This window comes from Mauremys reevesii, linkage group 3 (assembly GCF_016161935.1).
Source record: "Mauremys reevesii isolate NIE-2019 linkage group 3, ASM1616193v1, whole genome shotgun sequence".
Lineage (NCBI taxonomy): Eukaryota > Metazoa > Chordata > Testudines > Geoemydidae > Mauremys > Mauremys reevesii.
In genome coordinates, this window is record NC_052625.1 from 82,884,944 (window position 1) to 82,911,363 (window position 26,420).

Genomic DNA, 26,420 nt, shown 5'->3' on the forward strand with positions numbered 1-26,420 from the left:
GAGATCTCCTGGAACTTGGTGCCCTGTATGGTCTTGTTCGGAGAAACTGACTACACTGTGTTCACTGTTCGCAAACATGTATCTGTTCAAGGAAATCACTTACTGTTTCCCATCACACAGCTTCTGCTCTTTCCCGGACTGCCCCGGCATCCCCCTCGCAGAGGCTGGCTCAGATTAGGCGGCGAAAGAGAAAGACTAGGGACGAGATGTTCGCGGAACTGATGGCCTGCTCCAGAGCCGAGGCGGCCCAGCAGAGCCAGTGGAGGGAGACCCTCTCTCAGCAGCAGCGCTCACACAGCGAACGGGAGGACAGGTGGCGGCAGGAAGACCAGCAGGCGACTCAAACGCTGCTTGGGCTAATGAGGGAGCAAACGGACACGCTCCGGCGCCTTGTTGATGTTCTGCAGGACCGCAGGCAGGAGGAGAGAGCCCCCCTGCACTGTATCTGCAACCACCCTCCAACGCCAAGAAGTCCTGTCCCCCCCTCACCGAAAATTACAAGACGGAGGGGCGGTAGGGGCCGTGAGAACTGTCACTGCACCACAGCTGAGCGCTAATGTACCACACACCTCTGACGCTATAACTGTGTAGAAGCGCTTCCCTTACAGGATCACCCAGTCCCAAATCCAAGTTTCATCACCCCACTATGTAGTAGATTAATAAAAGCTGTTTGCTGTTGTTCACTCTTTCCGTCACGTCTTTCGTGTCAGAAGACTGTGTATGTGGGGGGGGCAGGGGATTTATAATTGCACGGGATAGCCTACATTAGCAGGGTACAGACTATCGGGGGCAGGATCAACTGCAGGGCACACACAGACTGCAGTCAGTAGTCACCAGGGTCACTCTGTGTGGTGTATGCTGCCCCGGGTCATTCTGTGATGTGTACGCTTGTCCACGGTCCTAGCGCCTGCCACCCCCTAATGTTAAGGCATGGTGCCCTTACCATGCACTTCCACTGTAGGCGCGATCCTCTCCGCTGCCCTGAGCCCCAACAAGAGCCCTCATCCACGGACAGATACTCACCCTTCCCCCACACCCATCACCCCTTCCTACGCCCAAACCCACAGCCCAGAGCCTGCATCCAAATCCCTATCCAAAGACGGCACCACTCGCCCCTTCCTGCAAACCCACCCCTACATGCACAACCACTTGAAACCGTCCCCCACCCCAGAGACCTATGTAGGAGCAGGAGGCTGTCCGTCTTGTATTGTACAAGTGGTCTGTACATCAGTGCACACCGTACCCAGCACAGTATGCGTCCATGTTTCAAACCCTGAACAGAAATGCAAAGTAAAAGAAAGATTTATTAACAATAACTGTTCCGTTTAATTTGTTTTAAAACGTGTTTGGGAAGTGGGGGAAACTTGGAGAACGGGGTATGTAACCGCAGATCTCACTCAACACAGAGAGACACAGGCCCAGGATCAGCTTCTCTTAAAATCAAGTGGAGAGTCATAGGTTACCCTGATCTCCGAGGAAACTTGCTTTCAAAGCCTCCCGGATACACAGCGCTTCCCGCTGGGATATTCTTTCGGCATGGGTGTCTGGCTGAGCGTAAACAGCAGCCAGGCGATTTGCCTCAACCTCCCATCCGGCCAAAAAGGTCTCGCCCTTGCTCTCACAGACATTGTGGAGCACACAGCAAGCAGCAATAACTACGGGGATATTCTTTTCGCTGATATCCGAGCGAGTCAGTAAGCTCCGCCACCTCCCCTTAAGACGTCCGAAAGCACACTCCACCACCATTCTGCACTTGCTCAGCTGGTAGTTGAAGAGTTCCTTCTCACTGTCCAAGGCGCCTGTATAGGGCTTCATGAGCCAGGGCATTAGCGGGTAGGCTGGGTCCCCGAGGATCACTGTAGGCATCTGCACATCCCCAACCGTTATTTTGTGGTCCGGGAAGAAAGTTCCTGCCTGGAGGCGTCTAAACAGACCAGAGTTCCTGAACACACGCGCGTCATGAACCTTGCCCGCCCACCCGACGAAGATGTTGGTAAACGTCCCTATGGTCCACCAGTGCTTGCAGCACCATTGAAAAGTAGCCCTTTCGGTTAATATACTGGCTGGCCTGGTGGGCTGGTGCCAGGATAGGGATGTGAGTCCCATCTATAGCCCCACCGCAGTTTGGGAATCCCATCGCGGCGAAGCCATCTATGACGACCTGGGCGTTTCCGAGTCACTACCTTTGAGAGCAGTTGCTCAACGATTGCGTGGGCTACTTGAATCACAGCAACCCCCACGGTAGATTTGCCCACGCCAAAGTGGTTCGCTACTGACCGGTAGCTGTCTGGCGTGGCAAGTTTCCAGAGGGCTATGCCCACTCACTTCTGCACACTCAGGGCTGCTCACATCCGGGTGTCCTGGCGCTTCAGGGCAGGGGCCAGCAAGTCACAGAGTTCAAGGAAAGTGCCCTTACGCATCCTGAAGTTTCGCAGCCACTCTGTTTCATCCCAGACCTGCAGCACTATGCGGTCCCACCAGTCCGTGCTTGTTTCCCGGGCCCAGAATCGCCGTTCCACACCATGAACTTGACCCATTGCCACCATGATCTCCATTGCGCGGCGTACCCTGCTTTCTGAGAGGTCTGCGCCACTCTCCTCACCGCGCTGCCGGAGCCTCCTCGCCCGATTTCTCAGCAGCTGACTGTGCAAGAGGTGGACGATAAGGTGCGAGGAGTTGACAACGGCCATAAGTGCAGCGATGATCGCAGCGGGCTCCATGCTCGCAGTGCTGTGGCGTCCGCACTGTAACCGACCAGAAAAGTGCGCGAACAGATTTCCCGCCGGCGCTTTCGGGGAGGGAGGGCGTGATTGACGGTTCGATGACGACAGTTACCCAAAACCACCCTCGACACATTTTTTCCCCCACCAGGCATTGGGAGCTCTACCCAGCATTCCAATGGGCAGCGGGGACTGCGGGAACTGTGGGATAGCTTCCCACAGTGCACCGCTTCGAAAGTCGATGCCGGCCCTGTTAATGTGGACTCAGAAATTCGAATTAGTGTCTTTACTGTGGATACACAAATTCGACTTCATAAGGTCGAATCCACAAATTCGACTTAAGTAGATTCGAAATAGTCTTGTAGTGTAGACAAGGCCTAAGAGTCTAGTATTAACAATTGGTAAGTCTAGGGGAAAATGTCTCAGTTCCCTCCCATGCCTGAACTGGTTCATCATTCACTAATTATAAGACTACAAATCATGCTTACAAAACAGAGATTGTATACAGAATTATAGTTTACTTGCAATACCGGTCTGTCGCATCTTACGCTGGGGTTATGTTCCGCAGTCAGTGCGTAAAGTGAAAATCGTGTATAGTCAAAATTACATTGAGTGTAATGGCGGGCGGAATAGCCCGCACTACAGGTACAGTATCAAAACTGTTATTTTTCTCTGTTTTTGCTGACCGCGTAAAGCTGAAATCGCACATGTTAAATGCACATAAGATGTGACAGACCTGTACAAATTTTCATTCATATTCAGAATGTGGAACATATCAAATTACAATTAAAATGAAATACAATAATGTTAAGTATTAGGTCTAATTTAAAAATATCAATCCTTAATTTAGTACACATATTTAAGGTCTACCTGTGCTTACCTTAAAATTCTTCAGTGCCTCATCTAGGCTACCATGATGGTAAAGCATCATTCCCCTGAGCTGTAACGTCTGAACATGATTTTGATTTAGCAACAAAGCCTTCTGGAAGCTCTCTGTGGCAGCATCAAAGTTACCAAGTTCCCTAGGTAATTCCATAAAGTCATAAGTGAGGAACATAAAACGCTATGGTGAACATACAAACCTACCTTTTTACCAAATAAATTTTAATGCAGTCCAAATGAAGATATTAAGAAAAGATATGATATAGCTAGGGCTGATTTTTTTTAAAATCACATTGGGGCAATTTCTTTGAGTAAGGTAAGAGTTCTGCAACTTCTGCAGCAGTGACAACCAAACTGCTGTTCACAATTCTTCACTTAAAGGATCTACTCTTGGATACAGAATCCCACTAGACCCTGGATTCACACAATTCTCTGTGGGCATTAACCACTGAACTATGAAACTTTATGCACTTCTTGGATAGTTCTTTCTCAGAATCGACAAGAATGAAAGCCTCCTACAATGAGCACCCTTGAATAAGATACAATTGAAGACGTCCAGCTGATATCCCGCCCCCCACTCCCCCGCAAGCTATTTATAGGATTCAGAAGTGTACGTAAATTGTATGTCTTTCAGAAGCTGCTATTTGAAAAAACATGTGCCAATTTTCAGTTAGTGGTCAAACTGATCATTACATTTAGAATTATTTAATTTCAGAAGTAGATACAGCCAATAGAACATGATATAGTTTTAAAAATTAAATTAAATTAATATCCTTTTGATAAAACTGGCATGTAAAACCAAAGATTCTGAATTCAGTTTACAATATCCAATTTTAATATATTAAATGAGTTCCAACCAACCACGCAAATTTAAGATAGCAGCATTAAAAATAAAGAATCAAAGCACATGCAGTTACCAAGCAGAAGAACTAGTTTATATTTTTAAAGCTGGTTCATTAACTGATTAATGTTCATATTCAAAAGCCTTTTCAAAAGCAGATGATCTGAAAAAAAGATACATTCTATTTCAACCACAAGTTATTGAATTTGATGCAGGAGTTACTGGGTGATATTTAAGATTTGTGTTATGTTGGTAGTCAGATTAGATCAGTGGTTCTCAAACTTCTGTACTGGTGACTCCTTTCACATACCAAGCCTCTGAATGCAACCCCCCCTTATAAATTAAAAACACTTTTTTTTTTTAAATATTTAAAAATGGGGTTTGGAGTGGAGTCTGACAGCTCGTGACCCCCCCCCAATGTAATAACCTTGGGACCCCCTGAGGGGTCCCGACCCCCAGTTTGAAAACCCCTAGATTAGATCATCACAATGAACCCCTTCTGTCCTTAAAAAATATTCTATGAATTTATGATCTTATCTTTAGCTTAAAAGGTGATCTACAAATAATGTCTGAAAAATGTTGGCTTTGTTTTCCAAATGACTTGAGAGAGACATTTTGGCATGTTTTTAATATTTGCTAAACTTTAAATTAGCAGACCTGAATGAGAAATGAAACAACACTCCTGCATACCCATGACTGTCAGCTCCCGTTCAGTTGCATATCCCAACATCCATTTTGCTAACAGTTGCCAAAACCCCCACTGACGGAGCCTGCCTATATTAGAAAAGAAAGCAATAGCTGTGCTGAAAAACCTCCTAAAGAATAAAGAGGTTACTTTTCAAGAAGTTAATATCATGTATCTTAATGGATACAGATTTACACATGCACTACTGGGGAAAATAAAACAGGACTTGCCTTACAGGCAGGCTCCAGCACTCAGCCATGGTGGGTATGATGTTACCAGGAAAGTGCATGATTAGATGTGCACCAAGGCACTGGTGATTGCATTGGGTCTGTGCTTGGCAAGAAAGACAAAAGGAGGTAAGTTTGAATTTAATGTGCTGAAATACTACTCTACCATGTCTATTTTGAGACATCCACTACATAAACTTAATAGGCTATTTTTTTTTTAAAATATGCTATTATAAGGTTGCTTGTGCAATTGTTAATTCTGCCCCCTTCAGCATACAGTCTTTAACTGCATGATAATCATACTTTTTCCCCCTGCAGGATCTCTGCCTTTTTTACTCAGTGGACAGGATGAACAGTGCTCAGGGATTTAAGCAAGAGTGCACAATGAAGGAAGCTTTTTTCTGTAGAATCCTTGCCACGTTTGTTACAGAAGTTGGAAGATGTGTAATGAATGAGGCAGGGGACTGTAGGAAGAGAAAGAAGCGTCTCATGGTGAAGACAGTTGAAGGCCATCCTGGAGAACTGGATTCTATCCCTACTCTGCCACAGAGTTCCTATGTGACTCTGAAGAAATCACTTAAATCAAGCTTTTCACAGGTGGTCATTAACTGTGTGTTCCTCATTTTCTGGGTTCCCAACTTGAGGCCCTGGGGTCTGATTTGTAGCAGTGCTAAGCGTTAATAAATGTAAATTAAGTCAATGGGATCTGTTTTATGAACATTTAAAGGGCTATAAAATGTTAAATATTCCAGTGGCACCAACGCTTGCAATTTCCTCACAAGTAACACAATTTTGGCTGGGGGTAGAACCAGCCTCACAATGATGCAAGAAGCTCCATCCCTCTCCTGAATTTCAATCCTGCCTGCTGCAAGGGCCCCCAGACCCTGTTACTAGCTACTTATCTCCTGGGAAACAGCTATAGGAGCAGGCAGATCCCTCTCTGCTCCACTCACATGAGCAGAGAGAAGGGAGAGGGAGAAGTCGACACCATTCTCACAGGAGGGAACACACAGCCCAGCAGTGCAAGGATGCTCTGCTTCCTCCTCCCTGCTGTGAAAGATGGATCATCTTCCCTCTGCTCCTCCCCCTTCCCCTCTCTATCCCTGCAACACAAGGACTGGGAAGGGAAAGAGCCCCTGGACCTGCCTCCACTACAGGCAGAGAAGAATCATGAACCTGCAGGAGCAGTAGATGTGGGAGATGGGAGAGGAAAGAACTGATGCAAGGGTTGTATAATGAATTGCTGGGGTGGGGGGGAGTTGGTCAGATGGAGGGACAATTAATTAGAATTTTGGGATTAGAGAGATGCTGGAAGCTCTGTACCATCAGGGACACAATAAAAGCTCCTGCCGTGGTGGCTATGCTAACTGTCACACCCACACATTGGGCAGAGTGTTAAAACACAACAGATCAAAATCACAACATAACCTTTTTAAAAATAATCTCATGATTTTGGGGGATTTGACTCATGATTTTTGAACCTTTGGGGTTGGCAATACTAAATTCTCTGAAAAAGTCAGGCCCAAGGATCCTTAAACTGGGCACCCAAACATAGGAGACATTTGACAATTGTTGCTTCCATTCTCCATGTATAGAACAGGAATAAAAATCCCCACTTCTTCCCTCAAAGGGATGTTGTGAAGATCAATGAATTCATCTCTGTGAAACATCCATACTACAGTGATGAGTGTCACAGAAAACCAATGAGGAATTAATAATTGCATACTCAGTGCAAGGGTTAGATTCTGTGGTAAATAAGACAGGCAAATAACACACTGAATGATAAGGATAAAAACTTGTGAATAGGTGCACAGTCCATCCTGTGCACAAAATGGGGCAGGGGTCCAGTAGGAAAAAATAGTAGGTGATCATATAATTCAAGACTATATTATAATGTATATTGCCAGGGGGCCAAATTAAGATTAGACAGGCAACAATTTATATTGCAGTAGCATCAATCACATAATGTAGGTGTTTCCCAAACTTAATAGTCCAAAATATGAGAAAAAAAAAACCTGATGGAGTACAGAGGGTTGTGGGGAAGAGAGGGAATACAATATACAGACATAGTAGTCAGGATGATGACTGGTTTATATATTATTAATTTTTTTAAATATCTAACCTATCCACAACTGCTTTTCTATCTAGTTATTATCTGTAGATCACCTTTTTAAAGACATATACATTCAAAGCCTTAATAAACAAAGTCGAGTTCTCTTCTCATCATTTCAATATCATTATTAAAAGCAAAACTAAAGAATGACCCATTACCTAACTCCTGTGATTAAAGACTATTGTTCTATTTTTATTGATATGTAGTGTTGAAAGTGTGGTATAGGCTTTAAGCCAGTGGTATTAAAAAGCTATTTCTGAATGTGCTTACCTATAGGCCTGTCCCAGACTCTTATATGCATCTATGAAATCAGCTTTCTGCTTCAGGGCTTCTTTGAATGATTCAATAGCTTCCTACATAAAACACAAGTAGGCATCATGATTAGCTGTTATTAATTATCCTTGTCTAAAGTTAAATTCAATTACTTTAAATTTAAAGTAATTCAGTAATTACTAAGGATTTTGTGCTGTTAAGAAAGACCTGTGGAAGGTTTGACCAAGGCATTATACATTACAGAATCCAAAAGTGTACAAGTAAAATATTACAGTATTTTGTGCTACAAATTACACAATTAAAAATGCTAGAATCCTTTTTATGCTACAATAAGCTATGGAGTAAGCGACTCTCCCAATACCACATGCAGTGAGGGACAGAACTCTCTTCTCCTCAGATTCAGTCCAATGCCTTAACTACAAGGCCATCCTTTCTTCCTCCAGACCCCCACCTCACTCACAACACCCCTTTTAACTTTTACACACAGACTCACTTCACAGCCCTGGCTCTCTTATTGTTCTGATGTATTCTGCACTACGTTCAAGTGGCTACAGATTCGTGCTCAAAGCCCTACAGAGGGAATTAATTTCTTGTCTATACTTAAAGTGGTCTGCCAGGATAGATATACCAGTATATTGCCTTCATGGACATGCAGCTTATATTGGCAAAAGAGTTTTTCTGCTGGTATAGTTTAAACTAATTGCCCAAATGGAATAAGTTACATTGGCAAAATAATTTTTTGCTGGTATAACTGCATCTACAGTAGGATTTTTACTGGCAGAGCCATGTCAATTGGAGTTCAAATTACTTTATATGGTCCAGACTTCATTAACCTAAACCTCAGACTCATAGCTCATTAACTAGGACTCAAATTAATTATCTTGATACTTCTTAGTTTAATGCTTTACTAAATGACAAACAGCACAGGTAGGACTTCAGTCAGTAGAAGAACTTAAGGCCCACTAAGCCTTTAGGCAAGGATGGGATTTAAACAAATGAATATACGTGTTGATTTAGAGAACAGGTAAATGACAGAACCGGCAAATTACAGTATTTCAATTCTAGTTTGAGTGTGTTAAGAATTCAGTTACTGCACTAATTACAATCAAACATCCACTCCAGGATCTAATCTCATCAAGTCTCAAATTAAATCAGAGTGGGTTTAGATCACAATTTGGACAGAAGTGCACCAATGATAACCCAGGGTACCGCAGGAAGTGGTGGCGGTGATTCAGTAAGTAGCACAATTCTCTCAAGTCAGCACTACACTGGGGATCTAGTTCACTACCAAGGGCCACTGTGCTACTTTCAGATAAGATTTACAAAAAAGACAGCCTGACAATTTCCTGATTTTTGATTGAAAGTTCAGGAATGGAAAAAGTATAGGGGAAAACAAGCAGCAGCTGGGAGATGGGTTGGGAGGGAGGAACCCTGAGAGAAAAAAGCACCAGCAGCTCCCCGAACTCCAGTAAGTTAGGAACAGATCCAGTATTGCCAACCTCAAACATTCAAAAATCTGAGTCAGACGTCCAAAAATCATGTGATTTTTAGAAAATCCATTTTGTGTGAAGGGGAGTTATTTGCCTCCTGTTTCGAGTCTTTGGAGGCACATGGCTTTTCCCTTCCATAATATATGCATGAGAGTTTCAGGTTTGGCATGCATTAAATGCATATGTAAAGATCCCCATTGGCTGCCTGGAGGGGACTCCCCTTACCCTCTCCTAATTCATACGGTAAGGAAGCTACCAGTGTTTTCCTCTCCAGTCCCCTTCCTTGTCAATATTCCTAGGCATTCTTTTTCATTTGACAGAAAGAAATTTTGGACTTAACTGGACATATTTTCAGTGTCAGCCCCTGGGTGTCAAGCACTTTTGAAAATCTGTCCCTATTTGACATCATATATTCCATCAGTCACATGCGTTCCAGTGAGAATATCTGATATTTACACGGCACATATCTACATGATGCATCAGATCTATTTTCAGTGAACCAAGTACCACCACTGGATTTAACAGAGCCTAAAAAGGTTTGGTATAATGATTTATCTCAGTCATGAGAAAAAACAAGGACACCTACAGAATATCTACAACAGCTAGAATATTTTATAGAAATAACTTAATATTAAAGGCGTTGTTCTGTAAGTAGATATTTAAAAACAAATTTACCTTCAGAAGTCCTCTATGGAAAAAGGTTAAGCCTTTGTATAGCATAGCTATAGGCTGGTTTTTGTTCAGTTCCAAGGAGCGCTGAAAGTCTTCATGAGCTGTTGCATAGTCCTGTTGGACAAAAATAGCTTTCAGATGACAGAAATTGCTAGATCTAGCTGATCAAGAGGAATACAAACAAACCCTCTTATGGTTACATGTATGTATTTTGCTCCAACAGAGTGATTTCGAGTTCTAAGTTTATACTAATATGCTGACTCAATCTCAATAGTGCTAAGATAAAATGCCTCTTCTTTAGAAGGAACAAAGAAAGCAAATATCCTTAAGAAGGAAAATAGAAGGCATTCAGCTCCAGCACCATTTAAAGCAGCAGAGATAGCCAAATGTCAGTCAGAATGGCCAACTAAAAGGAATGTATAGCACAATTTATTTCCATCTTTCCTCTCATAGCAACTTGTTGCAAGAAAAAAAAATGGGATGAAGTGAATGGAGAAATGGGTTGAAAATAGGCTGAGTTAAGTCAACTGAATAAATTGATTTTACATCATTCCCTTGGGATATCAGCTATTCAATGTGCATACCATTTTTGAGGCAACAATATCTAAACTAACCCGAAGCCGTGTCCTTAAAAATGCCAAAATAATAATACAGTAAAAGCTGTTTTATCTGGCATGTTGGGGGAAAGAGGGGTGCCAGTAAGTAAAATAAAATAAAATAAAAAAAAAATACTGATTAACTAAGAGGGAGGAAGTTGGGTGTGGGAGGGGGCTCAGGCCAGAGGGTTGGGGTGCGGGAGGAGGTGCGGGGTGCCTGGTCGGCACTCACCTTGAGTGGCTCTCTGCAAACGGCAACTTGTCCCAGCTGCTCCTAGTTGGAGGCGCAGCAGGCAGCTCTGCGTGCTGCTCCCATCCCGCCCTGAGCGCTAGCTCCACAGCTCCCATTGGCTGAGAACCACGGCCAATGGGAGCTGCAGGGGCAGCACTTGAAGGCAGAGGCAGCGCACAAAGCTGCCTGTCGCGCCTCCACCTAGGAGGGACAGGTTGCCATTTGTGGGGAGCTGCCTAAGATGAGTGCCCCACAGATCTGGCACCTCACATCCCAAACCCCTGTACCCTCCCACACCCATACTCCCTCCCAGAGCCCACGCCCCCAGCCCCGCACCTAAATTCCCTCCCAGAGCCTGCGCTCCACACTCCCTCCTGTGCCCCAATCCCCTGACGGCCTCGCACCAACCGTACTATAAACCGGAATTTAAATGAAGATCAGAAATAGAAATAGAGTTTTCTGGTTGGTGAAGTGCTGGATAAAACAGCTTTTACTGTAATAATTATTTTCATAGCAAGAAGATAGGATTTCAGCATTTTGCGAGGATAATAGATTGTTTTATATTGCTGGTCTGGGGTTCTCTCACACCACACACACCCCTGTAGTTCTGTATATTTTTCCTTTTTTAAAAATGAGTATCCAACAATAATCCCCATGGGCAATTATGATCTTCACTATCAAAGCAAGTTTCTCTGTGCACCCCCACTGACCCCAGAAGGCACAAAAATAGTTATGAGATTATAGATTGTTTGCATTAATTTTTATACAACATATTTCCTCTCCACTAAGTAATTCATGAAAACAAAAATACTTTAAGACCTCCTCTGATCACAATTCTCTAAAAAGGCAAGTAAACTGCTGGTCAATCATAACTATTTGAAGATTAGTTTTCAATGGGGAGGGGAGAAATCCTTATTCTTTCATGAAAGTAGCATCTAATGGCAAAAAACTAACCTCAGATATGAAGTAAAGAGTACCTCTGTGCCTGTAAAGTCGTGCTGATGGCTGCAGCTGAATAGCTTTGGTGAGATCAGCCAGTGCCTCACTAATTCGGCCCAGGGGAGACAATATCTATAAATCCAAAGTAAGCAATTAACCTAGAAAGAGTACACTGAGTTGTCCTAGAGTATGCTGAGCAATCTTAGAACAGTTTTATCTTACAATATGTTTTACTTTCATGCCTGTACAATTAATCTTGTTCTCAAGTATATACATATTTTACTTAGTGTATTTACTAAAGCTGGTCAGAAAACAGCATTTTCATCCCACTGAAAATTCTGACATTTGTTTTTCTCCTGATTCAGGACAAAGTCAAAATCTCAGAATATCTCACAGAACAAAATATTTGGAAATATGCTTGAATTTTGATGTCAATACAATATACTACAGAACAAAATGAGTTGAAAGAGTCTATTCTAATTTTAATTCATTTTGAAACTTCTGTCAAAATAGCTGAAGTTGACGCAATCAATTTCAAACGAAATAGTATTTTCCAACAGAAAACTGTTCCATTGAAATGTTTTTGACCAACTCTGGTATATACACCCTTAGAGACAAATTAAGAGAATATTGCAAAACCACCATACCTAAAATAGCATGAAAACTGTGAATCAGAACTTATTAGAAAAAATTGTATACACAATTATGTTGTGCTTTGACAGATGTTTATTTTCTTCATATTTGGAATGCAAAAAACAGTTTCTTACTCATCATTTCCTTTCTGCTAGCAGTGTCTCCCAAAAATTTGGATGTCTGAGCAGCTCCCCTTCTTTCTGCAGCTCACCAATGCAAATCAAAGTCTCAGAGCTATGTGCTGTGAGCCATTCCCCCTTTGATCCCACTTACCATCAGATGAGTTATTCCAAAGCCATAAAAACTTCTATAAACAATATTAGTAACAAACACTCCAGAGGTAACTAAACCAACTATGCATGGCATGCATCCGACGAAGTGGGTATTCACCCATGAAAGCTTATGTTCCAATACATCTGTGAGTCTATAAAGTGCCACAGGACTCTTTGTCGCTTTAGACCAACTATGTACAGTGAACCATAAAATGTTCACATGGTAAAAATCCCATGCCAGTATCTGACTTATAAAAAACATTTGGGGTGGGTAAAATTGTGGGAGCCTCTACCAGCAGAAAGGAAACTATCGGTAAGAAATTTTCGGTTCTACAGTCCAGCGTTTTCCACAAATCTGGATGTCTGGGAAGTAGCAAGAGGTGAATAGATGTAGGGAGGATTGTAGAAAAGGTCAGAAAGAAGGGGGGGGAGGGGAAGAAAGGTATCACTCCCCATTTAAAAGATTTATATCTGGGCTATTGTCTCCAGCACCTTCCTGGCAAAGGTTGCTTCTGCAGATGACAGGAAGGCCACCTTATAGTGCTTGATAAAGGTAGCAGCTGTTGACCAGGTGGCTGCCTTGCCAATTGCTTGTGTGCCATTTGCTATTTCTGCCTATGAGTTAGCCAAGGATCGCTGGGAGCGTGCCCTGAACCCTTTCAGGATTGGACACTCTGATGACTTGTATGCCTCCATAATGCACAGACTAATCCATCTAGCAATGGAGGCTTGGAAGCTCCGGGTCCTTTGCATTTTGGGTGGAAAGACATGAATAGGGCACCCAACCTTCTCAAGGATTCTATATGTTTGAAGTAGATTTTCAGGCTCTTCTGACATCAAAGGTGCACCATCTCTTCTCTGCAGGATGTTGTGACCTCAGATAGAACGAAGGAAGAACCTCCTCTTGGGAAGCGTGGAATAAACGATTCCAGAGTTCTGAGCACCACCATGTCCTCGTGGAACAAGCAGTAAGGTTCCTGCATAGATAAGGCCACCAGCTCCGACACTCATGTGGCAGCCATGATGGCTATCAGAAAGCACGTAATGATAGACAAACAGAATGCTGATGCTGGTGTTAGTGGTTCGAAGAGATGACTTGTCAGAGCTTTCAGCACAAGCAACAGGTTCTTGGAAAAAGCAGCCTGACCACTGATTTAGCTAATCAGATTGCTCTAAGAAATCTGCCTACCTGTGGGTTCTCTACCAGACCATAGACTCTGTGCTACAAACCAACTTCTAAACACTCACTTGTGGCTCCAGAATAATGGAAGAAGATCCTGAATCTTCTGGAATCTTTCTAGGGATGGGCAGATCCTTGCTATCAAGGTATCTATGTCCATTCCTAAGTAAGGTATTTTTGGTGCATGGAGTCAAGAGGCTTTTCTTGACATTGGTAACAAAGAAGTGTACCTGCAGATCAAGTGTCAAGGACATGGCTGTGTGTGTTAATGAAGGAGATGGAGCTCTGATCAAGATGTCATCCAGGATTCCAGGAAGGGATACCAGTGGATAACCTGAGACAGGAGTCTGGCTGATTGCCACCAACTTCTTTGCAAAGACTCTGGGGGCTGAGGACAGGCCAAATGGGAACATCCAGTATTGATAATGCTTCCTGCCATAAGCAAAACTTAGAAATCTGCAGTTCCACAATCTGATAGAAATATGGAAGCATGTATCTGCCAGGTACACAGAAGCCAGAAGATTCCCCAAGACGGGGATGCCAGGGTCTCCAATTGAAACTTTGTTTTCTTCATCCATTTGTTGAACCTTTTAAGGACAGGAATGGCTCAGATTCCCGCCATGTGCTTCTGAGGGAATACTTTCAATTGCTCCCATATCTAAAAGACAAGACATCTAATTCTGGATCAGATTGCACTTTATAGGGTTGTGAGACATGGGGGAAATGGATGAATATGGATGGGGGGAGCCCTGGCTCACTATCCCCTTACTAGGGTGACCAGATGTCCCGATTTTATAAGGACAGTCCTGATTTTTGGGTCTTTTTCTTATATAGGCTCCTATTACACCCCACTCCCGTCCCGATTTTTTACATTTGCTGTCTGGTTACCCTACCCCTTACCCACCTGTCTGTAGTCAATGCAACCCACTCCTCCAGGAAACAGGAAATTCTGCCTGCCCTCTAGCTTCAGCTCTGGGCAGAGGTCTATGTGGTCTTTGTCATAAAGAGGCTTTGGAAAGGGTGGTGTTCCATTTGGGCTTTCCCCCAAAGCCCAGTTCCACAGCTCTCCTTGGAAGAATCTGCTCTGCCTTCTCTGGTATATCTGAGAGGATGAAGGCCAAAAGGATCCTCTCTGTCAGACATTGAGAACTGTGGGAGATGCTGGGCTGCAGAAATTGTGCACATTTTTGTAACTGACCACACTGAACATTATCTTCAGTTAAAAGTTACAGAATTATTGGTTAATCTCGTTTATGTTTCTGAACGCAAAGGCGCTAAATTAACACACACTTTGAATGCTGGATGTTTTAACTGGCAGCCATAATGCAATATGATTGAACTTAGGAATTTTTTGTAGTACAATAACCATAACTGAACAGGGTTTTTATGTACTATTTGATTCATTACAACAGGTTACAAAGAAAAGTATGATTCTGCGTTATTCAATATATACAAAGCTAAACACTTGTTTATGTCAATTACCTGCCAATCTATTTGGCTTTAGTCACTACACATTCTATACAAGTTTTCACAAATACCATTAAATATGTACTTTTCTAGTAGCAAATATATATACTTTAAAAGCATTTAAACAGGGAGATATCTCTAGTGGAGAAAGCAAGAGTTTTAACCATTAAAAGGGTGAATGACGCCAGAAGAAATACGTTTAAATATTTGAAAGAGTTGCAATTGAAAAGTCTGAGAAAGAAAACTCTCACCTCTGCTCGCTGTTCAAATACTTCAGGGCGATCTGGTTCCAGACTAATTACTCTGCTTAGCTCATACAGGGCAAGCTCAGCATTGTTTATGTCCTTAAAAACAGAAATTAAACTGTATAAGCATCCAGTTCATGCTTTGTTATTATAGTAAGTGATCTTAGAGTTACACTAATAATTTTTAAGGACAAAGGTCAAAAGACAATCAATAAACAGTAACCTCCAGTCATCAAAGTACTTCAATGTCATTTCTAATAGGGATAAGATACTTGCAATATAAAGCATTCACTGAACAAGCTGTTTGTATACTAAAACTTAATAACTAAAAGGGACTCCTTTTATCCATAGGCATCATCTGCAATATTTTGCAAACAGACCCCTCAGTGTTTCACCTTCACTTACTGGGGTTGCACTGCAAATATTCTTTATACAATAAGCATTATGTTTTAGTGCTTAAAATCTCTTCACGACGAATTGTGGTACTACGAAGTGCATTTTGTCAGCTAATATAAAGCCATTGTCACACTCCCTTGAAACCAAAAAATATGAGGCTCTACAACGTGTACCATAAAACAGTTTTGTCTGATTCAGTGTACACTACTTTTTTATTTTCTTGCCGAGTAAAGCAGTCCTAGCAGAAACAGCTACAGCCAGATAAATGTGACTCCAGTTACTTCCCTTCTGTGATATCACAAGCTCCTCCTGACACTACTTCCCAAGAATGGAGGAAAGCTTTTTCCAGAAGAACAAATTAGCAATTCATTAGCTGCATCAGCCAGAAAGGCCAATGCTGTGTTTCATAATTAAGGACTTTCAAAAATCAAGTTAACTGAAAGACACCTTTATCTCCAATAACCTAGCTGAACCATGACAAAACTAGCTGCAGAGTCTACACAGATAATATTATATCTGGTTCATATGGCCTCCTCTTTTTATCCCACAAGTCTCTGGAGAAAATATTTCCTTAGGCCTTGTCTATACTAAACTTTTCCCTAAAGTTTACCACCATTATCACTACTGATTCACCTGCAAGAATGATGGGAACTGTGCGGAACCACTAGTGCTTTAAACCAGTGTCATCTAGACCTTTTGATGATCTGGGTTAGAAAATATGGTGGCATTCCCAGTACTTCCCCTACCTATCTAAAGCATGGCAGTACTGCAAAACCATTATCCTAGTACCGGAGTAACTTACCCATAAAATAGATTGGCAAAGTCCATATTAGACTTTATACCTTCTTTGGCTCTTCTGTTGTTTTGGGCTAGAGAAACTCTACTTGAGATAAACATTTTGTTTTGGTTTTGTTGGTTGGTTCATTTGTTTGAGTTTTTGGGGAAGGGAAGGAATTTTGAGTGATCTGGAGCTTTTGCCTGAACCTTTTGCCCATCTTTAGAATCAAGTCAGGAAAAAAAACTTCAAAATATTTCTCACAGAAGCCATCATTCGTGGAGTGGACCTTTTTTTAAATCAGCTGCCAAAACCAGAGAACTCTTTGCTGATACAGAAATGAATGTGAAGATCACAGAAAGTGAGTACCTCTCAACATTCTCTAGCACACAGTGGTTCTGCACAATGGGATTTTCCACTGAGTCATCCAATTAACCTGGACTGGAGGACGTCAGAATTCTAAAAGCCAATTTCAGCTTCCTGACAGGATCTGGATACGTTAATTACACTACATAAAACAAAGGGCTATTTTTTTAAATCCATTTTTCCTTACTAATTTTTTTTAATCATTAATAGCCAACTCTTCAAACTCTGGATCATTGTGTTGGTCTTTACCTAGTGATCTTTATATTACAAACTGCTTTGAAAATGGTCCAATTAGGTGCTATTGTGTTAAACAAGAAAGGCTCTGTATAGTTCAGATACTTATTATTTAACAAAAATAAATAAATAAATAAATAAAATTATTCATGTTAGTACCACTGAGGACTTGAACCCAAGAATGGGGTATGTATTTAGGGATGACCCCCCAGGAGGAAGGGGAGCAACAGACACTACAGAATATAAATAAGACAATTCAAAGAATACAAAATAGAAGCTGCTTGAAACAGCCCAAACAGTAATGCCATTAAGAGCATCTCACTGTACGTTTGCTAAACAAAGTAGCTGGTCCCCCTCCACTACTTATCAGTCTTCAGGGATCTCCATGAGGTTATGCACACACACAACAAGATTTTGATGCCTGACAAGTATGATCCCTCGTCATATAGCATCTTCAGATAAGAGGAAGAGGATGAGGATGTTTCAGAGAAAACATTAATAGCATGACAATACATACTGAAAAAAAAACAGGAGTACTTGTGGCACCTTAGAGACTAACAAATTTATTTCAGCATGAGCTGGATGCATAGAATGGAACACACAGACAGGAGATATTTATACATACAGAGAACATGAAAAGGTGGAAGTATGCATACCAACAGGCAGAGTCTAATCAATTGAGATGAGCTATCGTTGAAGTGATAATTAAGATGGCCCATAAAATAGATTCAATTGGTGTAATGACCCAACCATTCCCAGTCTTTGTTTAAACCACAGTTAATTGTATCTAGTTTGCATATTAATTACATACTGAAAGCCTTTGGGACTGTATATATGTTTAATAAGTTCTAGTTGATGTAGCGCCTGTAATCTTACAGTTTGTAGGCAAGTACTTCTGACAATCATTTAAATTATTAAATACTCACATGTAGTCCTTTTTTCCCATATGCTATCCCTCGTCCATAAATAGCACTAACCAGCTCTGGATCTTCCTATTCAGAGCAAAACACAAGTAAAACAATCTTTAAAAAAAATTAGAGTAAGTGAATTGAAGGTGTCTTTCTTCAGCTGCCTACTTTTACTTAATGCTCAGTGTTTAATATTAGCAGGCCTTAGTCATGGTCTCCAGGTAAAAAACACAAAAGAGATTATTATAACCCATCATCACCACAAGCTCATAACTTGCAATTTATGAGCTGAAAATGTCCATGTTTCATCTCTCCTACAGAGGAATTACTTGGAAAATGAGTAAAATGTCTTCACCAAATCTGAGTCGAGTTAGTGAGGAGAAACCTCTTTTCCCATGGTAAAAATAATCCTAACCACACAGTTTTTTTAAATTAAAGCTATAGCAAAAATACCTGATATTAAAATGTGGCATGGGCAGTCATCAGCAAATCAACACATAGGTAACTTTTGTGCTCATTTTTTCTATTTCAGAGATTCTCACACCATAGGACGTACGGCGCTGTGGCCAGCCAAGTGCCAAGGCCAAGGCAGGGCAACAGAGAGAGCATACACAGAGTCCCCAGTGGTTGCAGGGGTGGAGAAGAAGCACAGTCCCACCCTGGTGCTCTTCCCCTCCTCTCCCTGATTACTGGGGACTCCCTGCATGCTCTCCCTGCTGCTGCCCTTGATAACTAGCCAGCTGCAGCCTTCTATATTTTAGATCTTCCAGAGCAGTGATTCTCAAACTTTTGTACTGGTGACACCTTTCATATAGCAAGCCCCTGAGTGTGACCCCCCCCCATATAAAATTAAAAACACTTTTTTATATATTTAACACCATTATAAATGCTGGAGGCAAAGCGGAGTTTGGGATGGAGGCTGACAGCTCACAACCTCCCCACGTAATAACCTCATGACTCCCTGAGGCGTCCCGACCCCCAGTTTGAGAACCTCTGTTCTAGAGCCTACAGGCGCAAGAGGCTCTGGGCAGGGGGAGGAGGAGGGAGGCAAGGAGCCCTGGGCTGATCCATGCCATGGGTTCCTCCAGGAATGGAGCCAGCGAGGTCCTGCTACTGCCTTGGGTGGGAGCTGCCCCCTCCCCCAGGTGGCCTGGTCTACATCTAAAACTTAGGTTGATCTAGCTACATCACTCAGGCGTGTGAAAAATTTTGCACGCTGAGCACCATAGCTAGGTCAACCTAACTCCCAGTCAACAAAAGGACTTCAGCCACCATCTCTCAGAGAGGTGCATTACCTACATGGATGAAAACCCTGCAGTTGATGTGGAAACTGTCTATACTACAGAGGCATAGCTGCAGTGCCACAGCTGTGTCACTGTAGCAGCTGTAGTGCAAACATATCCTCACTGTACACATAAACACATATGCCACTAGAAAGAGTTAAAAAAACATAGCAGGATGCTATTACATTACAACACAGAACTTTTTAATGCCATTTTATAGCCTATCCCTGATGTATTTTATATCTGTACTGGCTCAAAAAGCAGGCCTATGCTTCAGTCAATTAGACCATCTTGTCCATAAGGATACATATTTATAAATCAAGTGTGACTAAGCTATGGTACCCTTTTAAAAAAATTGTCAGCCTGCCATTAAACAATCTGAATGATAAAATAATATGGATTCTACTCCATCCAAATCAGAAAAATAATTTATACTAGAGAATAAATAACATTTTGCTTAAATATTACAGCAGCCAAGTTCTTAACTGAGAACCCAGTATTAACCTGGGATGGAGTCTGGTTTATAACATGGAACTCCCATAATGCCAGTGCCACATATGAGGTTATTCTGCAGGTAAGTTACTGGCAATATGATAATTGTAACCAAGAATGTAGTAAAAAAAAAATCTCAATCTAATACACTAAGAAGTCCTATTCAAGTGAACTTTTAGGAAATTGAACTGTGCAAAATAAAGTATGTTTTTTGTTCTTTTGTAGCTATTCCTTCTAAAAAGTAAGTTGGCTTACATTTTACACCTCTATCCCGATATAACGCAGTCCTCGGGAGACCAAAAAAACCACCTCACCGCATTATAGATGAGACCGCGTTATAACAAACTTGCTTTGGCCTCCCCATTCCTTGTTCCCTGACGTCCCGCTCCAGAGACCCCCATCCCTAATCACCCCCAGGACCACACCCTCTGTCCCCTGACTGCTCTCACCGGCAGTGGCGGGAAGCGGAGCAGCGTGGCCCCAGCCCGCTCCACTCTGCCACCTCCCAGCCATGGTGCTCCGTTTCCCACTGCCAGTGAGTGCGGGGAGGTTGGGGAAAGAATGCCCCTCCCCCACACTCACCTGTGGCAGGAAGCAGAGCGACGAGCGCCCGCTCCGCTCTCCTTGGCCCATCCCCAGCTATGTCGCTGGGGGGTGGCTGGGGAAAGGTCCTGCATTCACTTGCCCGGCGGGAAGCGGAGCAACGCGGCTGGGAGCCGGTGGAGTGGAGCTGGCTGGGGCTGGGCTGTTCTGCATCCCGCCACCGGTGAGTACAGGGAGGTTAGGGAAAGGACGCCCTCCGCACTCACCTGCCCCACGGGAAGTGGAGCAACGTGGCTGGGAGGTGGCAGAGTGGAGCGGGCTGGGGCCGCATGGCTCCGCTTCACGCCGTCGGTGAGGTTAGGGAAAGGACGTCCCCCATACTCACCTGCGGCGGGGAGCTGGCGGAGTGGAGCAGGCTGAGGCCAAGCAGGGCAGGGGGAATCCCTTCCCCCAAGCCTCCCATCACCCATCCCGAGTGACAGCTGGGGCCGGGGCGAGGGAAGCAGAGCGGGCTGCTCCTGGCCCCCCACAAATCCCCTGGGCCACTCTGGGACTGCGGGGCCCCCAAAAGTGCCTTCTCACAGCTCCTGCGCCCCAGACCCTGGAGGGGAGCCCCTGACCGCCCCCCCGAGACCCTCTGCCCTGGCCTGGCCCGGCACCCTTAATATGCTGCTCAGAGCAGCGTGTCAGAGCTTTACCACCTGCCATATATCGGGTCCTGTTATATCGGGGTAGAGGTGTACTAGTTTATTAAGAGACTGGGGTAATGAGATTTTTTTAAAACCCCATTTATCCATTGTATTCATTTTCACATCTGATAGCAGAATCTCTCCAATTTAAGTCCTGGGATTTATTAAGAGTTATGTATTTTATCTGCTTTGTCAGCCTCAAATGCTATAATGGTTCTAAGATCGAATTTTATAACAATCTGTATTTTATACAAACCAATTTCCTCAGTGATTGATTTCAAGGTTCATCATCTTTAAGTTTGAAATTACAAAACTAGAACAAGAGAACAGTTACCTGCAGCATTGTTGAAAAATGTCTTATTGCTTCATCATATAGGCCGCTGCCAATCAAAACATAGGCAATTGCTGGCAAAGCAAGATTACAAACATTAAAATAAAAACACAGATAGCGTGTCAGTTTTTCCAATATTCTAAAATTTGGTCACATTTAACAAAATGTAATGTAAGTACCGTACTGTAAATCACTTAGCACAAGGGGATCCCAATCCCAAATATAGCCACTAGATGTTATCATGGTTATAGGCAGGGCTAGTAGCCTAGGAGCCAGAGGGACATGCCAGTTGCTTCCAGGAGCTGCACGGAGCCAGGGCATATAGGGAGCCTGCCTTAGCCCCGCTGCGTTGCCACTGGACTTTTACCAGCCGATTAAAATCTCCCGGATTGCTTTCAATAGCCACTGGGAGATCGATGCACATTCTGGTAGACTCCTGGCCAATCTGGGATGGTTGGCAACCCTAGGTTGGGGGCAGAGAAGAGAAACTAGGACTGGCTGAGCAAGGATAGCTGGAGTGTAAGACGGAGGGGAGGCTGGTACTGACTGGACAAGGAGGATGGGAGCTGGTAAGGGAAACAGGGAGGAGGGAATACAGATCAGATGAGGAGCCAGAAGAGACTGAGACTGGCTGGACAAAGACTGGGACTAGGAACCAGCATCAGGGGAATGGGAGATGAGCGGACAATGAACTGGGGTGCAGAAGAAGAACTGGGACTGGTATGGGTAAGGGTACGCAATAGGCAGAATGGGGGCCAAATCAGGACCGCCAGATGCTTTTGAATAGACTGAATTTTTTTTAAACTTATTATTATCGTTATTATTATTTTTGTATTATTTTCTCTGGAGTCTGGACCTTGACAAAAAATAATTGATTACCCCTGGGTTAGGGAAAGTCTGGGACAAGGAGCCAGGAGACTAGGACTGATATAACCTTAATTCTGTCATTTCTTAACTTTGGAGTGCTTGACTTTGAAACCTTAACTTTCCAGCAAGTGAGTGAGTAATATAAACAGGATGGTTAAAGCACAGTATAGGGAGTCAGTAGACCTGGGTTCTATTCTGCCTCTGACACAGGTTTATTATGTATAATAGGGAAGTCACTTAGGGATTATTTTTGAAAGGTTCTGAGTGCCTGCAGCTCCACAAATGTAGACATTGGTGCTCAGAACATCTGAAAATCAGGCACCTAGCCTTCCTATTTCAGTTTCCTTATGTGTAAAATTTTCTCCATATCATAAAAAGATATTGTGAGGCTAAATTTATTAGTGCTCAAAGAACAGTTTGAAATCCTCAGATGGTAGACATTATTACACATGGATTAGTTGAATTTTTGCTTATTATTAAGTGCTGATGTGGTCAGTGCAGAATAAGACACAAAGGCAGACCCTGTCCTATGGAGCTTGGAGTCTAGACGATACACAAGATAGGTCCACGCTGGGAGACACTGATGATGATTGATGATAATAGGTTAGAAAGTAGAGGGCTTTTGTTGTGGCTTTTCCTAATCCTGTCTTCTGCACTTGTATAATGTTGGGGCATGTGTACAATGTTATTTTTCTTTTTGAAGAGCAATACCTGCCCTCCACAGCTTAGGGTCTGGTATAAAGAGTAGTCCACAGTATTTCAACTGCAAATACTTAACTAAAAAAATACTTCACATGAGAGGCTACTGGTTTTTTTCCCCCCACTTGTTTACTCAGCAGTGGTACGTCATGTTTCTTGGAGAAGATTGCAAAAACTTCTTAGAACGGTTTAGATAACTTACCTTTTATAGTTATATTGGAGAAAAAGTCTCAACCTATGGCAATGTTTATGTTGCAAGAATCAGGGATGAACATTTTACATTTATGATAAAACACTTTTAGTAGGTCTTCTAAATAGGTCCGGCAGTAAGCTCTTCAATAAAGTTTAAGAACCAAAACCTGCTCTTGGATAGACAGATGCAACTTCTACTGAAGATAATGGGAACTGCATGTGCCCATCAAACTGCAGAATTTGGCTGTAGTAACCTAAGGTACAAGTTTGTTTGTTTGTTCAGAACATCTTATAATTGCAGAGATTAAGACAGCTAAAGTTATCAGAAACTTTGTCTGTGTATGAGTTTACCTTGACAGCTGTATTGCTAAAAGGAGTTACCACGGCTTTATTTTTCAAGCATCAGAAGAGTTATTAGTAGAAACTCAACATGTTAAGTTTATTTTAGGATGCAGTACTTGGTGGAGAGGAATGGCAGACACAGGCTTTCAGTAAAATATTTGTTTTTGGTGACAGCCCAGCTAAGTTTGTCAGAGGAGGAGTCAGAAAAAGACAGTAGGAATTCAGGCTACTTCTCAATTTCTAAATAACCCTTTAGTAAGCAAGATGAAAGCAATAGTTTTGTTAAAGTTATTTACATTGATCACAAAACTCATTTTTCTAACATGTTCATCTATCACCATGACATCAATACCTAGAATATGTAGTATATTTTTCAGTGAGTTTAGTGTTTGTGAAAGGTGCTGGATATATATCCCTAGGGAACAATGACCCATTTATCAACAGAACAAGTAGAGATTGAATACAGATTTTCGCATGCCAATATTTCCCAACCCTGACTTGGAGGGATCATTTCTAGGGACAAGAGAATCATTCTTCAGCCTATTCAGCCCTTGGCATCTCAGCTGAGATTGCCAACAAAGGTGCTAATTAACAGCAATCACGATGTTTTGTGTCATAAAGAAGCTGTCTTTTGCAAAGCAAACACATTCAGGTGGCATTGCCAATGTAAAGGAAAGAAAAAATACCCATACAGGTGGACAGTGCTGTCATTGTGGAGAGACATTTCTTAATTTTGTCCTGGGAATTGGTTTAGGAGAGCGCCTAGCCCAACCTGCACCACTATTAACATGTCTGCATTGAGCAGAGTGAAGTGTTTGTTTATACTATGTAGGGATATGCCTTTGTATATATATAAAAATCTTCACTATGCATACACCACATGAGAATCAGTCAGGAGGTGAGGCTGCACACAGTATTGCTGCAGTATGAGGAGTGAAAGGGACCCAATGGCAACTAGAAAGGCTCCTTGCATTTTCTTCATTTGTCCTCCTTCTCTGCCAAATTCTTAAATCTACTTCATTAGCCATCATTCATATGGTATTACAATCATTCCCAAGGTAATAAACTATTGTCACATAAGGGCAGACTGATAACTGAATACACTAGTTTTGTGGAAAAGAGAAGGATTGGGGAAAGGAGCAAAACAATGAAAAGACACTGCCTAGAATGTTGTAGGTGATATGAGCAGCCCACATTTTAAGGAGTCCCGACACAATTCACATTTCTTCCCCTAAGGTTTACTGGAGCAGAAAAAGCACAAATAGAAGGACCTAGGCTCAGAAAAATGCCAGACATCTAGGAAACTCCTAAGAAGACACTCCCAAAAAAATCTACCTGAAGGAGGAGTAGGGTAGGTAGGATGACAGGCCATGGAGCCAAACATGGGAATGGGGTTCCTTTGACATTGCTACCTGGGCTCCCATGTGGCAAATGCTGAATCACTGGAGGGGCTGAGGATTTACTGCTAGACTAAGGAAGTCTCCAACTTTCCTCAAAATTCTCCCGCGAACTTTCCCCCTACCAGACTGAGACCAAGCTGAAGCGAGACAGAGAAAATGGCAAACAATTCAAAAAAACAAAAAAACCTCAGCAGCACAGGGTTCCCTCAGATACCTGTTTAGAAGATATCTGCCTCTCAGCACAGAAGCAGAAGACTGTAGAGCAATGTCACAGCAGTTCACCAGGTGCACTTCTAGAGGGTGCCAACAAGTAGAGGGTGCATAGAGAAAGAAATCCACAAGAACCTCCCACCTGCCTATCAGACTTATAAAAGGTAGGAAAAACAGCAGTTCCAAGCTCCATGGAGCAGCAAGTTTACCTGAGAGAAAGCTTCTCTCAAACATCCAGAAAAATCTTCATTTATCAGCCATGACAGGAAAGAGAGAGTAGGAAGAGTTCATGGTGTTAAACAGGGTTTGGGAAAATATTTTCTTCACATTTGCATAACCAAATGAATGGTGAAATGTCCCACTATGCAGAGTAGAAAGAAGTACTACAGGGAAAAAAGGTACATGATGTTCTTTCCACGTAATTAAAAACAAAAGGCTGAAATTTTATTGTGCAAGGAGTGATAAAAGTGATCCTAAAGCATCCATCAGAATTACCAACTATAATTTTACAGTATCAAAACATTGAGCCTCTGAATGGCATCTAGAACCACCCCCATAAATTTTATATAATTATCTTACCCAAATCTTCATTTGTGTTGTCATTATCAGTGGCAAATGGGAATCGTTTTTGTTCCCCGAGTGACTTTGCTTGGCTCTGTAAAACATTATGGTTTTAATGTTTAGCTGACAGTAGCAAAAAAAAAAAAAATCCTACAAAATCAGAATTTGGCATTGACAATTTAAGGCTTAAATCCTTAAAAGAACATCTGACATCAAAGTAACTACTACTATTAAAGCAAAATCCATGATATAACCAAACTGAAAAAAGGCACTAAAATTTATTCCTAACTTTTTGTGAGGGGACAAACTGCTTTTCAGATGTCACTGCTATCCTCTGATACTACAGCCAACTTAACATACCAGATGAAAGTATATACACCTAGGACAACCAAAAAATATAAAACAATGTCCTTACATAGTATACATCCCATTTTAACTTGAATTATGGAAATGTCCCTAATCAACGTATTACATAGTGGAAGGGAAGTTTTACCCTTTGTCCAGTGAGAAGAAAGAGTGAAGGACTATAAAACGAATACATAAGAAAACAGACCCAATAATAAAGGACAGAAGTTTCATTAAGATTTTTTTTTGAATCTGGCATTGTTAATCTCGTCACTTCTACATGCCTTTACAATTAAAACATATATACTGGAATTACAGAG

At 42.3% G+C, this 26,420-nt stretch overlaps 1 protein-coding gene across 5 annotated transcripts in view; it reads right to left on the reverse strand.

Moving 5' to 3' along the window:
• Positions 1-26,420, reverse strand: part of TTC13 (tetratricopeptide repeat domain 13) — an 89,760-nt gene that overhangs the window by 42,924 nt on the left and 20,416 nt on the right. For 4 of the 5 annotated variants that reach the window (XR_005595570.1, XM_039528558.1, XM_039528559.1 and 1 more), the window contains exons 3-10: positions 25,774-25,849; positions 21,488-21,558; positions 18,165-18,230; positions 15,474-15,566; positions 11,686-11,802; positions 9,907-10,017; positions 7,739-7,821; positions 3,601-3,742 (exon numbers count right to left, since the gene is read on the reverse strand). Coding sequence is in view for 4 of the 5 variants with exons in the window: in XM_039528558.1 (XP_039384492.1) it covers positions 3,601-3,742; positions 7,739-7,821; positions 9,907-10,017; positions 11,686-11,802; positions 15,474-15,566; positions 18,165-18,230; positions 21,488-21,558; positions 25,774-25,849 (759 nt within the window). In the remaining variant the exon portion in view is untranslated. Of the gene's footprint in view, positions 1-3,600; positions 3,743-7,738; positions 7,822-9,906; positions 10,018-11,685; positions 11,803-15,473; positions 15,567-18,164; positions 18,231-21,487; positions 21,559-25,773; positions 25,850-26,044; positions 26,109-26,420 lie in introns of those variants that run through there. The other variant, XM_039528560.1, reaches the window with a different exon arrangement.